Source organism: Oncorhynchus clarkii, chromosome 2, assembly GCF_045791955.1.
Source record: "Oncorhynchus clarkii lewisi isolate Uvic-CL-2024 chromosome 2, UVic_Ocla_1.0, whole genome shotgun sequence".
Classification (NCBI taxonomy): Eukaryota; Metazoa; Chordata; class Actinopteri; order Salmoniformes; family Salmonidae; genus Oncorhynchus; species Oncorhynchus clarkii.
In genome coordinates, this window is record NC_092148.1 from 54,009,810 (window position 1) to 54,026,995 (window position 17,186).

General features: G+C 39.9%; 1 protein-coding gene across 1 annotated transcript; it reads left to right on the plus strand.

The window, feature by feature from the left end:
- Window positions 1-1,688: 1,688 nt before the first annotated feature.
- Window positions 1,689-14,383, plus strand: LOC139377602 (troponin T, fast skeletal muscle isoforms-like). Its single transcript, XM_071120537.1, has 12 exons — window positions 1,689-1,708; window positions 1,838-1,842; window positions 3,263-3,427; window positions 8,005-8,023; window positions 8,555-8,594; window positions 8,712-8,832; window positions 9,083-9,201; window positions 9,323-9,436; window positions 9,623-9,735; window positions 10,004-10,094; window positions 10,636-10,676; window positions 14,079-14,383. Exons 1-12 carry the CDS (start codon window positions 1,689-1,691, stop codon window positions 14,110-14,112), a joined length of 882 nt encoding a protein of 293 aa, XP_070976638.1. The 3' UTR covers window positions 14,113-14,383.
- The last annotated feature ends 2,803 nt before the right edge of the window (window positions 14,384-17,186 follow it).

A 17,186-nucleotide genomic window follows, 5' to 3' on the forward strand; every position in this document is an offset into this window, starting at 1 on the left:
GCCACTTGGCATGTAAAATGAAGTGTCAACATTTTGTGTCAAGAAATGCTGGTATATGTGTGAAAGTCTGTTCTTGTTGTTCTTGTTAGATTACGCGCTAAAAGTGACTTGGGTGCTACAAGGTTTCTGGGGGTGGGGCCTGGCTCCAACAGGCTGTCGCAAGCCTGGGATTTAAAAATGGTCCTCGAAGACATGTAGCTATGTTGTGGAGCTGATCCAATGGTTTAAATCAAAATGGAGGCTAAGATGAGGGAATCTTAGAGATATGCTCCATGTTACCTCAATGTTAGGATTTGAGAACAGTCTTGTTAGCACTATACTGGTCTTTTGTGATGTGGTTAACAGATAGCTGGACACATATCTAGTGGACAGAAATGTTTGCGTGTTGTACGTCACAGCAAAGTCAGTGATAGTTTAATAGAGAGAAAGGTGTGACATTCTGTTATTCTGGAGACCTGTGAACTAGGGGAACGTGGTGGCACGTTGAACCTTCCATACTTATAGGCTAAACACATAGACACTCTATTAATGTTACAGGGCCCATTGAGCAATAGCCTGATTTGTGAAATCAACCCAGAAATCTATAGCTATGATAATATGATTGCAATTTCAAGAATCAACCTTTGACTTTCAGTCTTTCGCATTGTCAAACAGTTTCATGTTCTTTCATTATTCCCTATGACCCCGTTTTTATTTTTTATCTTTAACAAGTTAATACGACATAATGGAATCATGGAAAAGTGGTTGAAATGCCTATGAGAGGGAGATGTCCACATAAGGAAATTAAATGGGAATTACTGACACTATTCCAAGAGAAAGAACCTGATCTGTGCTTTGGAAATCGGATCCTGGACCCATTTCTTAAAGACATTTGCAGCTGTCTGTTTAGGAATAGTTGTAATGTGTGAGTAGGCCTCTAGGGTGGCCCAGTTATAGAAGTTCTGCTTTACAAATGCAAAGGTGAAGTGTTTTGTGAACATCCTTGTAATGCATGCTAATCAGTTCAAAATGTGTAACTTTGGGGATTTATCAGATAATGACACATTGTCTGACAAGATAACATTAAGTTGCAAAACAAACTAAATCAGAAGCAAAAGGCTAGCCATGGCTAGACATTGGTCTAGAAGGGACCGAATCCCTTTAAAATGTTGACAAAGAGTTAGATCGTCATGTTTCTAAAGATGCATGTATTCTAGCACCTATGTTGAGGCATGGAATTTGACCAAGATATTAAGTTAACTTGAAGACCTTAGATTTTGACCTTCACATTGACCTGTGGTCTCATGGAACATGGGAAGGGGGGGGGGGGGGTAAAAAGAAAAAGGCCATGAATATTTGCATGGGTACCTTCTCATTTATTGTCTGAGAAGCAGAATTGGCAGTGTGTTGAATTTCAGTATATTTTCCTAAATGTGCAGATTTAGAGCTTGGTAGATTCAAAAGCAATCCCTTTACAAATTCAGCAAATTTTTCTGTACCACAATTTATTCAAAAATGTCGGCAAAATGTTCCCCCATTAGGGTTGGGTTCTGGTAATGGGAGAAGACATTTTACAGTCTGGCATCGATCATAACCCCATTCTATAAATAATGCTAGTGACTTGAGTGTTGCCTCCTTGGCGTCTTAGTGAAAGTGTCTCTCTTTCTTCCCTTGTACCTCGTACCTCAGGTGCAAAGTCCACTGTCACCATGTCTGACACAGAGGAAGTGTAAGTATTTGCAGCATTATTTCTGCATCCTCATGATTACCTGATCCAGATTTCATTTTGGTGAGTTGTTTTTGACTGCCTGACTAAACTTGCAATATCTTTTTCTATCCTTTTTCTATCCTTTCACAGCGAGGGTAAGTTACATTATTACTATGTTATTGCCCTGTATCATTATTGTATCTTTCCATGATCATAGTCATTTTAAATGGGTAATTGTTCAATCGTATGCTGAAACATTCTGTATGTTTTGTTAACCAATGCCTAACTGATTTCAATCCTCAATGTAGAATAGTTAAACACAATGGAGAAACCTGGCTGGACTCCTTAGGTTTCAAGTTGTGTTCAAAACTGCCCTCTGTAGCACAACATGTAGAGAAAGCCATGACTTAGTCATGACTTATTGATGAATGGTTTCAGGGGCCAATGTTTATAACAGGCCATTGACTAAATTGAGCATGATGCATTTAAATGAATTAACGCATTCCTTTAAATTATTTTCTAAATGTCAGAGCACATCCATCCACTCGTCTGTTAGCAACAGGTCCCTGCAACTCTCTAGACCTTTTACAGTTATACTGTCCTCCTAGTTTGTACACATTCTGTCTGAGTAAAAATGCATATCTCCTCTTTATGGAGGGTTATAAATCAATCCTATTAAACTATCAGGCCTTGAAATCTTTTGTCTGCTCAAAAGTCTTCCCAAGAGACCTGATTTAACAGCACTTTGTGAACTGCCTATTGATCAGCTATGGAGGACTGTAATTGTGTATGCATACAACTGATCCCTACTGTACCCATATTTACAGTGTATAATATATATAGTAAATATTATATTATATACTGATATATTGGATGCAGACGGATTCTTTTGGTAACACTATTGTTTTACTCCTTTCTTTCTCCGAAATTGTTGTTTATATCCGTGGAGGCGAGGGAGAAGGTAAAAAACAATGACGCGCAGACAATGAAAATGTTCATGTCATCTATACTAATTTGTCAGCTGTGTCGCTCTTGATCCTCAGTGTGCTTGAGGATGTGTGTTCAACTCATTCGATCTTCATGTAGCTCATAGCATGTTGGATACTGCTAATGCTTCCACTTCACCTCACTTCATCAGACTTTAACTTGAACATACAATATGGTCATTGCGGAAAATATTTATCTACAGAGTAAGAAACTACAGGCTCATGTCAGACTAGATATACCAAATTAGAAGATACCTCGTCGGCAAACAAACCTTCGTAATTGGCAGAAGTGTTTGTATAGTAGAAAAGTAGCAAAGTCAATTTCAGGTCCCTGTATGTAGGAAACATCAACACATTGTCCAATATTGCCTCTATAGATCTATTTATTGAACCCTGAACTCTTTCTCCTGCTTGCTATTTTCTCTGCCTCATATAGCGCCACCCGGTGGTTACGCCCATGAACTCATCTCCTCTTTTAACCTCCATATCTCTCTTCTGTTCTAAATAACTCACCATCTTTCTCATGCTTCCATTCATTAACCTCTCCATTCACCTTCCTCTCCCTGGTTACTCACTGCATGTTGTGTAGCCATAGCAGAAGAAGTAGTTGAAGAGGTAGTTGAAGAGGTAGTAGAAGAAGAAGTGGTAGAGGAAGAGGTAGAAGTGGCCCCAGAGGCAGCCCCAGAACCAGAGGCAGAGCCTGAGCCAGAGCCTGAGCCAGAGGCAGAGCCTGAGCCAGAACCAGAGGCGGAAGGTATGTTGGCATGGGGTATTCTATCATCCTTTGAGATGCAGCAGTGCGCTCCACCTGTTACAGCCAGACAGACCTATGACTAATATAGCTAGGGATGTGTTCCAATGTCAATAGTAGCATACCCCTTAGAATCCAATACATTGGACATGTTTTATTATAAGTGGTATGCTAGTGTCGATAATGGGATACATATCCCTAGTGTACTTTCTTGTTCTACATTTACTTGAATGTAGTACCTTCCCTTCATAGCTGGCCAAGACAATGGATGCATGCACTGTATTATTAGTTGTATGTTATTAGCTATATGTTCTCATTTAGAATGTGCTAATAAATATGCCCATTTCGCTGTTCCGTTCCCGCTGCTTTTAGGCCTAGGACAAATTGCTTCCTCATTGCTACACAAAAAATGCTGGATTAAAAACAACCTAAGAACCAGCGCTGGGTAAATATTGGACAGAACACACAATGGGTTATTTTGACCCGAGCCAGTTGGGTTGCGTGAATAACCCAACATGTTGGGTTGTGGTTATCCAAACAAGGGTTAATTTAACCATCAGTTGGGTATTTTTTTAAAACTTTCACGCTGGGGTGACCTAGCAGCTGTGTCTTATTGTATGTAATCCTTAAATTATTTTCAGGATGTGTGGCTTATTATGGCCGTGAATATTCAGACAGCTCTTATTGGCCACCCGTGAGAGTAAATCTCATTCCTGTTCATCATGTCAATGTTCAACCTTAACATGTGATAACTATACAACAGAACAGATTAACAGGAATTACTTTTACTCTCATGGTTGGCAAAAAAAAGCTGTAAACCACGCCCCTACTGAAGTATGCTTCTAAACACTTCTGATCCACTGGGTCATACAGTGCCTTCAGAAAGTATACACACCACTCAACTTTTTCCAGATTTTGTTGTGTTACTGCCTGAATTTAAAATGGACTAAATTGAGATTTTTTTGTCACTGGCCTAGACACAATACCCCATAATTCAAAGTGTAATTGTGTTTTTCAAAACAATTCTAAAGTAATAAAAAATGAAAAGCTGAAATGTTAATTAGTATTCAACCCCTTTGTTAGGGCAAGCCTAAATAAGTTCAGGAGTAACAATTTGCTTAACAAGTCGCATAATATGGACTCACTCTGTGTGCAATAATAGTGTTTAACATTATTTTTGAGTGACTACCTCATCTCTGTACCCCACACATACAATTATCTGTAAGGTCCCTCAGTCAAGCAGTGGTTTTCAAACACAGATTCAACTACAAAGACCAAGGAGGTTTTCCAATGGCTTGCAAAGAAGGGTACCTATTGGTAAATGGGTAAAAAAAAAAAAAAAGCAGACATTGGATATCCTTTTGAGCATGGTGAAGAGGTTAATTATACTTTCGATGGTGTATCAATACACTCAGCCACTACAAAGATAAAGACGTCCTTGCTATTTCAGTTGCCGGAGAGGAAGGAAACCTTTCAGGGATTTCACCATGAGGTCAATGATGACTAAAATAGTTACAGAGTTTAATGGCTGTGATAGGAGAAGACTGAGGATGGATCAACAACATTGTAGTTACTCCACAATACTAACCTAATTGACAGAGTGAAAAGAAGGAAGCCAGTACAGAATAAATGTTTTCCAAAACAGGTATACAGTTTGCACTAAATTAATACTGCAAAATAGGTAGCAAAGCAATTAACTTTTTGCCCTGAATGCAAAGTTATTTGGTTGGGACAAATCCAATACAACCCATTACCGAGTACCACTATCCATATTTTCAAGCATAGTTGTAGCTGCATCATGTTTTGGGTGTGCTTATAATCGTTAAGGACTGAGGAGTTTCTCAGGATAAAAAGAAACGGGACGGAGCTAAGCACAGGCAAAATCCTAGAGGAAAACCTGGTTCAGTATGCTTTCCACCAGACACTGGAAGATTAATTCAGCAGGACAATAAACTAAAACACAAGGTCAAATCTACAATGGAGTTGTTTTTCCAAGAAGACAGTGAATGTTTTTGAATTAACATCAACAAGTAACAAGTTAATTCATTTTGAATTCAGGCTGTAACACAGAAAGTGGAATAAGTCACAGGGTTTGAATACTTTCTGAAGGCATTCTCTCTCAATAACCCGGCACCAATAACTCAGAAACAACAATCCAACCTTGCTCTTTTTAAAGAAAACAGCAAAACTAAGTGACCAAATGCCTGCAACCAAGCAGTTGGGTCAACCAAACAACCCAGCATTTTTTGAGTATATAGAATACAATTATTGTCTATATATATATATATATATATATATATATATATATATGCATTAGACTTCCAACTATAAGCTATAATAAGTCAACATCAGTGTATCAAAATATAGTGGATATCCTGCACTCTTTATTCCCATTACTCTAAAAGGAGCAAAAATACCTCTGTGCTTCTACTATGAGCCTGAAAAGGCATAATCCTGATTACACTGTAGATGCACTCTGAACATGTGTTTGTTGTGACAGTCCCTTCTTAAAGTTAGAATCCTTAGTTGCTACATTCTTTGGAGGTATAAATTAATGATATACACTGAGTGTACAAAACATTAAGAACACCTGCTCTTTCCATTACAGACTGACCAGGTGAATCCAGGTGAAAGCTATGGTCTCTTATTGATGTCACTTGTTAAATCCACTTCAATTTGTGTAGATAAAAGGGAGGAGACAGGTTAAAGAAGGATTTCTAAGCCTTGAGACAATTGAGACATGGATTGTGTATGTGTGCCATTCAGAGGGTGAATGGGCAAGAGAGAATATTTAAGTGCCTTTGAAAGGGGTCTGGTAGTAGGTGCCAGACGCACCGGTTTGTGTCAAGAACTGCAAGGCTGCTGGGTTTTTCACTCTCAACACTTTCCCATGTATATCAAGAATGGTCCACCACCCAAAGGACACCCAGCCAACTTGACACAACTGTGGGAAGCATTGGAATCAACATGGGCCAGCATTGGAATCAACATGGGCCAGCATCCCTGTGGAACGCTTTTGACGACATGTCAAAAGGTGTTCCTTATTTTTAGTATACTCAGTGTATACCCATTGATTCTTGAAGAATATAACTTATAAATGCCTCGTGAGCTTAGTTCGACTGTTGTACCTCATCAGAACCCAAAATATTCGCTATTTTTACTCCAATGTGTGTAAACAATGTAAATGTAAAGAGACGGTATAGCTTCAAAACATGGTTAAAACTGTCATTGTTATACCATGGATGGTCAGTCGTTGCATCAATAGCGCTGTCTATGAATCTGAGAGTGGTTACATTTCTCCAGGGCCATCCCTCAGATTTTACCGAAACAGAGGCAGGGTGCCGCTTTGTTTTAGTTTCGACTAAGGATTCTAGTTTTAAACTGAACGATACTTTGAGGCGCTTTTGTGTGAGACACATTTACAAATGCATTATTGTTCTTCCACAAACTGCTGAAGTGTCACGCACAAGTAAATCGTAGTGCTTAGCCCAACAAAAGTATCATTTCCATTTGAAATATTAAAATGAGATGACGCAAATGCCGAAGCTTAGGTAGAGTATGCAGCCTATGGCTTACTAGTCAGCCCTTGTTGCCATTGCTAACGCTGTTTATTTTGCTTTCATTTTCATTGCTTGCTGCATGCAGAGGTCGTTGAAGAGGAAGGTATGTTGATTAAAGATGAATTATCTGTGTCACGCTGGTTGGTATATAGGAATGCGTATGTATATATTGTCCATGTCCCAGGTCTGAGGTCTCGCTGTATTGGGGGAATGTCTGCTCTGTCATAACTGTTTGTCAGATTTAGAATTACTGTGAAATTGGCTGACTGGTAGGACAAAGAAAAACTACACATCAGTTAACCAAATCAATTTTTTAAATGGTGTATTTTGGGAAAGAAATAAGAAAAAGGATGGAAGAATATGAAATGCTAACATTTGCTTAACCGCGCAGTGACCCCACTGTTCAACCCTCCCTGCTATGCCCACTCACGATTAGCACGGCATGTACCAAACCCATAACAAGAGAAAGAACATGCTCTTCTAACAACGAAATCTGTGTTGTCTTGCTTGTGAAAATGGTGTGCGGGTCAAACGATAAACATGACACAGTTAGAACGTTTCTCTTTTAAAGTGAAACACTTTGCTTGTCTTACAGCAGTAATATTTTTCATTCGAATATTTTCCTGTAATATAAGTAGACGTCAATTATTCTAAAATAAGATCACACTTTAGAAATAAATCAAGCACACATAACACATGTCCACATTCTTCAATTGTGTGTGCAAAGCTGTTTATGTCATGTCTGAGAATTGGATTATTCTTTTGGTGGTTATTTCTCTGCTGATTTTCATAGCACTAACAAACATCCACCACCTCAAATTGAAAGCCAGGCATTTTTGGAATATCTACGTAGCGCAGATTTTTTTTTCTCTCCATTTAATGTAGAAACAAATCAAATATTCATTCAAGTACTGCCTGAATCTTTTTTTGCCTGATAATTACTCATTTGCTTTATGCTGATTCGTACATATCTAACCCAATAACATGTACTTGTCCTCCTCTTCATTTCTTAATATACAGCCCAAAAGCCACAGTTCAAGTAAGTCACCATTTCATGTAACCCCTCATTTGTTTGTACACATTTCTAGACGTGTATGATTACTACACAGAAATGGCTGCCTTCATATTTCCATTTCCATTTCAATCTCTCATAAAACAAAATACTACATTCTTAACTGTGGTAGTCAAAACCTTCAGCTGCCTTATTCTATATAGGCCTAACGCAACAAATATGAATTTTTCTTTCTTTTTTTTAGATATATATTTTGTTATTATTTCATTGTCCTTATTTCAGGTCAACATCGCATCAATTTGTAAACATGTAGATACATTTCATTACAAACAAGATGACATAAAACATAACAAAAGCAACAGAAAACAAAACAGTGACAGTAAAAAAAATTAAAATAAAATAACTGAAATTCAATTTCAGTTCTCTGCTGTCTTACAGTGTTGCATTACCCCTAACATTATACATTTTTTATTACGTGCGTAAAAAAATAAACGTTTTTTTTATTTTATTATTTTACTACCCATAGATTCACTGTATTTTTATATTGACACTTCTCAGGGCACCAAAGATTCCTGATGGCGATAAAGTGGACTTTGACGTAAGTAGCCCTGCACACATCATGACCATCTGGAGACAGCTGGCCGGATAATACCAGGGCTAATGTCAGAGTTGACGACATGTACTTAACACATGGCTCTACTTCCTAACCTTACAGGACATTCAGAAAAAGCGTCAGAACAAGGATCTTGTTGAGCTGCAGGCCCTGATAGATGCTCACTTTGAGCACAGAAAGAAGGAGGAGGAAGAGCTCATCGCCCTCAAAGAAAGAATTGTGAGTAAGAATGAGTAAATGACATCACTCTGCATACACATGGGTCAAATTTGAAAATGAATACAAGGTCGTAAATAAAATCAAGGTTTTCTTATTGGACAAGTTCAGGTAGTTCACTCCTGCTTGCTTACATTTAGTTCCTGGTGAATACAACCATGACAAAATGATAAGACACTGCAATGCCCACTGGTGACCAAAGGTAATACAACCATGACAAAATGATAAGACACTGCAGTGCCCACTGGTGACCAAAGGTAATACAACCAACCATGTGTATCTGTGTGTCCGTCTGCAGGAGAAGCGTAGGGCTGAGAGGGCCGAGCAGAACAGGATCCGTAGCGAGAAGGAGAAGGAGCGCGCGGCGAGGCGTGAGGTTTGTGTCCTCCGCCAGTTCCACCATCGACCCCTCCGGGCTTTCTTCAACGATCGGCATTCTGTCAACGTGGGACCGACAACTACAACACACTGACTCTGTGCTGTGATCTCTAATACAGGAGGAGAGGCTGAAGAGGGAGGAGGCAGATGCCAAGAAGAAGGCTGATGAGGACGCAAAGAAGAAGTCTGCCCTGTCCAGCATGGGCTCCAACTACAGCAGCCATCTGCAGAAGGTGACCTAGCGACCAGCCAGTCTTCACAGACCCATAACGTTATGAATAGAAAAAAATATCACTTACTTGTATACAACATGTAATTCAGAAGGAAAAAACAACAGAAAAACGAAACAATGAGTTGTGTGTTTACATGTGTGACTGATGGACTTGCCCCTTGTAACCACTGCCTTTCACTTGTAACAGGCTGACTCAAAGAGAGGTGGGAAGAAGGAAACTGAGAGAGAGAAGAAGAAGAAGATCCTGGCAGGCAGACGCAAGGCCCTGAACATCGACCATCTGAATGAAGAGAAACTGAAGTAAGAAGCAGTTCAAGTAACAGACTTGGGCTTTATGTACAGTACGGTGTGTGTGGTGGTTTGTTTTGGCGAGGAGAATCAGGCCTACAGCAGGAAAAGTCAGGTACAAGTACAATAGCTTTTGCAACTGTCTCTCGTTACCTAAAAGGAATGCACTTTAAGAACAACCTTCAGCCAATCAGAATCAAGTATTCAACCTCATGGTGTAAATATGGAATCTCCACAGAGAGTTTGAACTCACAGAGTCATCTTGCTTGCTCTGCTCTAGGGAGAAGGCAAAGGAGCTGCATGAATGGATGCAGACACTGGAGTCTGAGAAGTTTGACCACATCGAGAGGCTGAAGAGGCAGAAGTATGAGGTATGTATCCGATGTCCTGGTTAAAGAAAATAGAAATATACTATAAGTTATCCCAGAATCCACCATACATACATACAGACATACATACAGACATACATACAATATGCACATCTGAAAGAATTGTGGACTGTTGAAGTTATGATCTATTTTAAAGACACATTCAATTAAATTAGAAAGAAAAGAGAATTAATTAATTTTACTCACTCTAATCAAGAGCTCAGCTGATAATATGACTGGCTCCGTTCTTAGAGCATATGCCTTTGTACACGACCGCATTCCCCCGTGGCAGTATGGACGGTACTGTTATTGACCGTGATCTGATAAAAACGTCTAGCTCAGTCACCACATGATCAGTTTTTTCCCTAGATTTTTACAGACATGGGTCATACAAGATATTTTTTAGATACCCTGGAAAATTCCAAGTCTTACCCGAGTAAAATCAAGGGTGACAGCGGGCCACCAAGTCTCACCATCCGCTTGGTGGCCTCAGCCACACGGCCTCTCAGATATGAACACAACTCTGCTTTGATATCTCCTCCAGGTCACAACCCTGCGTAAGAGAGTGGAGGAGCTGAGTAAATTGTAAGTAGAGCTGGACAGTTGTCACAGCTCTGCCGTGCCACTGCGGTGCATGGTCTGAAACTTAATGAGAAAGTTGCATGTGAAACTTAACACAGAAGCGACTGAAACAGAGCAGACGGTTCCACGGTGGGTCGAGAAGACAAGAGAAGACGCCAAATTAAATCTGAATGAATATTGAATATATTCCACTCATTCGGGTTGAACACGCCATGTTACAGACAGGTTATGACACATGGCATACTGTACCATGTCATTCCGAAACATTACAGAGGTATTAGAGTGTGTCTATGTGCAAGCACAATAGATTGAGACCCAATCATAGACCCATAGGGAACTGCTGAGCTAAAAGCCAGTCACTAGTCAATTCTGAAGAAATGGTGTGATTCACAGGTAAGTGATTATGTCTGGATTTCATTCCCACTGAAAGAAAGTGACAGAAACTCAGTAGTGGTAGTGTCTGGCTAATCGTTTCTAACATGTCCTCCTCCCCTCAACTCTCTATCCTTGGCAATTTGGGGAGTCAATACTGACACACACACGCAGTCAGTCAGTCAGTCTGTCTCCTGTAAAATGCGCTGTTAAATTAGTCATTTCCAGGTCATCACTCCCAGGAACCGCATTGACGTGTTACAGAAACAGTAAGTAATGTAGCTTCCACCCCTATATCTTTCTGCCAAAACTGTTCAGGACAGTTTATGTCAGTTTATGGCTGAAAACATTACAGTTTAGAATCCACCAATGAGATGAAATGCTATTGAGTTAATCTCTCCCTTCACTATCTGACAGAAGAAACCAGTTTGCAATAGAACAAGATTGACATTCATGTTACTGTATTGGCAAACATAGCCAGCCATTCATTCTGAATTTACTATGACATTACTTATTTAGTACTCTTGGCCCTTTGGACATAAAAACTCTTATACCTTTGGCAAAACACATATACAGTAGACACTGACAATCCAAATAACAAAGGATGCAGACCTACAACCAGGTTCAACAAAGAAAGCCAAGTTCTCGTGCGTCACGTTCCTGAGCTGTAATGTAAGTAATGTAAGTCTCAAACCTTATTTTTTGGAATATACAGAGCATTTGAAATCTATTCAGACCCCTTGACTTTTTCACCATTTTGTTAGGTTACAGCCTTATTCTAAAATTGATTAAATAGTTTACACAATATCCCATAATGGCAAAGAAAAAAACACGTTTTTTATTAAGAATAAAACACTGAAATATTGCATTTACATAAGTACTCAGACCCTTTTTACTAGGTTGAAGCACCGTTGGCAGCGATTACAGACTCGAGTCTTCTTGGGTATTTTTTTAATTTATTTTTATTTTACCTTTATTTAACTAGGCAAGTCAGTTAAGAACACATTCTTATTAATGACGCTACAAGCTTGGCACACTTGTATTTTGGGAGTTTCTCCCATTCTTCTCTGCAGATTGTCTCAAGCTCTGTCAGGTTGGATGACGAGCATCGCTGCACAGCTACTTTTAGGTCTCTCCAGAGATGTTCGATCAGGTTCAAGTCCGGGCTCTGGCTGGGCCACTCAAGGACATTTAGAGACTTGTCCCGAAGCCACTCCTGCATTGTCTGGGCTGTGTGCTTAGTGTCATTGTCCTGTTGGAAGATAAACCTTCACCCCAGTCTGAGGTCCTGAGTGCTCTAGAGCAAGTTTTCATCAAGGATCTCTCTGTACTTTTCTCCGTTCGATCCTGACTAGTCGCCCAGTCCCTGACGCTGAAAAACATCCCCACAGCATGATGCTGCCACCACAGTGCTTCACCGTAGGGATGGTGCCAGGTTTCCTCCAGACGTGACGCTTGGCATTCAGGCCAAATAGTTAAATCTTGGTTTCATTAGAACAGAGAATCTTGTTACTCATGATCTGAGAGTCTTTAGGTGCCTTTTGGCAAACTCTGAGCGGGCTGTCATGTACCTTTTACTGAGTAGTGGCTCCAGTCTGGCCACTCTACCATAAAGGCCTGATTGGTGGAGTGCTGCAGAGATGGTTGTCCTTCTGGAAGGTTCTCCCATCTCCACAGAGGAACTCTGGGGTTCTGTTAAAGAGACCATCAGGTTCTTGGTCACCTCCCTGACCAAGGCCCTTCTAACCCCTATTCCTCTGTTTGCCCGGGCGGCCAGCTCTAGGAAGAGTCTTGGTGGTTGTAAACTTCTTCCATTTAAGAATGATGGAGGCCACTGTTCTTGGGGATCTTCAATGCTGCAGATATATATTTATTGGTATCCTTCCCCAGATCTGTGACTCGACACAATCCTGTCTCGGAGCTCTACGGACAATTCCTTCGACCACATGGCTTGGTTTTTGCTCTGACATGCACGGTCAACTTTGGGACCTTATGTAGACAGGTGCGGGCCTTTCCAAATCATGTCCAATCAATGAATTTACCACAGGTGGACTCCATTCAAGTTGTAGAAACATCTCTAGGATGATCAATGGTAACAGGATGCACCAGAGCTCAATTTAGAGTCTCATAGCAAAGGGTCTGAATACTTATGTGAATGAGGTATTTCTGTTTTAGATTTTGTATAGATTTTCGTTTTGTCATTATGGGGTATTGTGTGTAGCTTGATGAGGAAAACATTTATTTAATACATTTTCAAATAAGGCTGTAAAGTAACAAAATGTGGAAATAGGCAAGGGATCGGAATAATTTCCAAATGTACTGTATAAGACTCTGGTTCTCTTTAATTCATGTGTTTACGTTGTGGGTATTGTCACATTGTCAAATGTTTCAAAAGCAAAGAAAATATATGAAAGCATCAAATCTGATCCTGAGGTAACTTTACATTTCTTCATTGTGAAGTCAATGAAATGCCTGTCCAATTACTAAATAGTGTGCTTTCAACGTTGAGCTTTGGACTGCAGTTTCTTTGCTCTCTCAGTGCCCCATTCTAATTTCTCGAAGCTATCATGTGTTTTACTGCCACCAAGGACCGGCTGTTAGCCTGATAGCCATAGGATGCGAAAAGAGATCATTTCCTCCATAAGGACAGAAAATACTCCATGAATCCTCACGAGCACAGTGGGATAGAACACCCGGGTCAGTGAGAGAATCATGTTATATTTCCTTTGCTTTCATTCATTCCATCATCACCTCCATTCCATGGTAAGTGCTGCATGGTGTGTCGAAAAGGATAAGCATGACAACTCCATGACTTGTTTTGAGTGGTCTTTTGTGATTGATGATTGTTAGTTAGACCAATATTAACATTAGAACAGCATAACTCACACATTTGCATCCATATCTAAAGTAATTTGGAAGTAAATTCAGTAACTTAAAGTCAATGTAAGTCTTTATTTATAGATGAACATGTGCATTGATTGTCTCTTCATGGGATGTCTCACTCTGTTTCTCTGTCTTTGTGACGTCTTACAGCTCCAAGAAGGGTAAAACGGTCCGCAGAAAGTAAACGGTACCGTTCTGCTGCTTGGAGCCCAGACTGCCACCGTACTACCGGACACGAGCATAATGCAGCAACAACAACACACACTTACACTAAGATCATGGCTCGGACACGACTAACACTATGTCTTAATGTTTGCATATTCACAAAAGATGTGCTACGGTCTACAGACGTAGAACGGAGCCATTAGCTGCTGTTGTAGGAATTATCCCTCACGCTTTCTCTCCCTGGACTGTTTGGTTCTCAGTATTTTTGTAAATAAAGTGTGACTCTTCAACCTTGTCTGTAGATCTGTTATTAACCAAACCCTCCAAAATATATATATATTTCTTGCAGTGTAATTTTAAAGCAATTTGTTCATATTAATAATTATATCCACTCGAATAAGAGGCATAATGTTGTTGTGTTTGCAAAAATAGACCAAGATTAGCTTGTGGAATGATTTATGCCTATGTTAGAGCAGAAGAATTAGTGCATTATAATTAAGGTTTCTTCAACATACCATTACATCACAAACACTGAATATCAGAGTCATCCAAATGAGGTGTTCTGTCCCATTTTGAGGAAAAATGTAAGCATTTGAATTGCCATCACAATTAGATTGAGTTAGATTGTAACCTAGACTGAAATGTTCTGGTGTGTAACAGACAGTAACGTAAGTGGTTCACCACAGTAGCGTAGCACAGCCATTCCAAAACTTTTCCGTTGCGGGGGACAACCAAATCACTATCAAAACATCTAGGACCACCATTTGTGCCACGCCTGCTCCTGCTCTCTCTCCTTGGCCCTCGAGGGTGCCAGGCTGCCCAGCCTCACGCACTCCTGCCACCATCATTACGCACACCTGCTTCCCTCGTCACGCACATCAGCGACTCATTGCACTCACCTGGAGTCAATCACTTATGTTATTTCCTCCCCTATATCTGTCTGTCTCCCAAGCTCTATCCCCCGCTTCAGCTTTAATATGTCTTTGTATTACCCGGTTCTGACGCTCTTCCTGTCCTGTTCCATGTCTGTGCTAAATTAAATGTTCAACTCTCCGTACCTGCTTCTCATCATCAGCGTTGGTTCTTACAATTTGCAGAATGGCAGAATATTTTTAAGGCACATGCAGTCTTTGTAATTTTATTTTAAAAGATGTCTAATAAATCACTGTGTGTTTATTTAATTAAAATAACTTCAACATATATTTTTTGTATCATTTATTTTCCTTAGCCTCCTATCGCCCTTGAAATGTTCAGTCTGATCATGTGGGCGTTAGGAAACAAATGTGAAGATATTGATGTAATAAACAGCCCTAATTAGCTGATAGGATGGTCTAGAGTACACACCCTTACTCAGATGAACAGTCATTGGTCTATTGTAATCTAATCACATTGTGACGTCATGATGTGGGCCAAAAATTCCATCCGACCTGAACAGGCTAAAATGCCAGCATAAGTTTTTCAAACAGCTTTTATGGCCTAAACTCACCAAAGGCGAGTGTGTGAGGCGTTTGTGATTTATTTTAGAATGCATTGTTTTGAATTATAATGACCCAACTGAAGCCAGGGGTGGGGGGGGGGGGGGTTGTCCGCTTTGACGCATCGCTCAATTAGAATGTCTCTATTTTTGAATTTTTTTTTGCTGGCGATGTAGTCACACAAAACAATAAAAATGTTTTAATTATTCACTTTTTTTCTAGCTCATTTGCATGCTAAATTAGATCTTATGGAAACACAACATCACTAAAAGCAAAGATGATTGGAGATATGGACTATCCTGCTAGCATACAGTCGCTACTTGGCCTGATCCATCCTTTACACCAGCCTTGCTCTGCTTTCTCCGCACGCCCGCTTCTGGTGAAAAGGACATTATCATCATTTTCTGTTATGTGTTATTTCAATGATTGGAACGAATTGCAAAAATCACTGAAGCTGGAGTCTTATATCTCTCTCTCTAACATTAAGCATCAGCTGTCAGAGCAGCTTACCGATCATTGTACCTGTACACAGCCAATCTGTAAATAGCACACCCAACGACCTCATCCCCATATTATTACTTACCCTCTTGCTCTTTTGCACCCCAGTATCTCTACTTGCACGTCATCCTCTGCACGTCTATCACTCCAGTGTCAATGGAAAAAATTATTTCACCTTTATATATATATATATATATATATATATATATATATATAAATAAACGTCTTGTATCTCAAAATCATTGTTGTGAGGTTAACCTTAAAAATTCAAATTAACATTTTTTAAATCTGAAAGCTACAATTCAACCAGAGAGCTTCCTGTATAATGGGAAAAGGCCACACAGGACCGTTGCACTTGAATCATTCCCATGATGAATGGCTAGGCCTGCTATGCTATGAAACCGCACACTATTACAGAGACTTAGATATTCCCAGCCACAATTGATTTGGTGAAAACAATGTGTGGGGAGGCACAGAAACTCACATCAATACCTTTGTCAGATAACACTGTTAAACAAATAATTTATGCTATTGCTAGCAATCAAGAGGAAACTGACTGAACATCTTAAACTCCTCAGCTTATGCTCTCCAAATGGACATTAGCTGTGAGGGCCCAGATGCCCATGCATTGACTTTTGTTTGTGGCTGCAACCTGGTCTCTGAGCATTTCGTATTATTCTGTATGAGACACTCCCTTAGTATGATGATATTTAAACTCGCAACCTTTGGGTTGTTAGACATTAGTGTTATACACCAACCCATCCACCACGACCAACCACTCCGCTTTCGTTTTTGCCTTAAGTAACCATCTGTCTTATTTAACCATAACAAACGTAACATAACCAAACTATATGGAGTGTCTCAGATTTACGTACATAATAATATGAAATGCTCTGAGACCAGGTTGGCTATACATGTAGAGAGACGCTATTTACGGAGACAAATTGTTCTGTCTCCCGATTCACGAGCATGAAACGGCACAAGGATGTTCAGTGTGCTGCGTGGCTATATCTATGGCGGGATGGCGAGCAGGCCTCTGCACTCTAGTTATGAATGTGTCCTCCTCTGGCATATGGACGCATTGTATGATACACTGAGAGCAACTGGCGGCAAAAGAGCT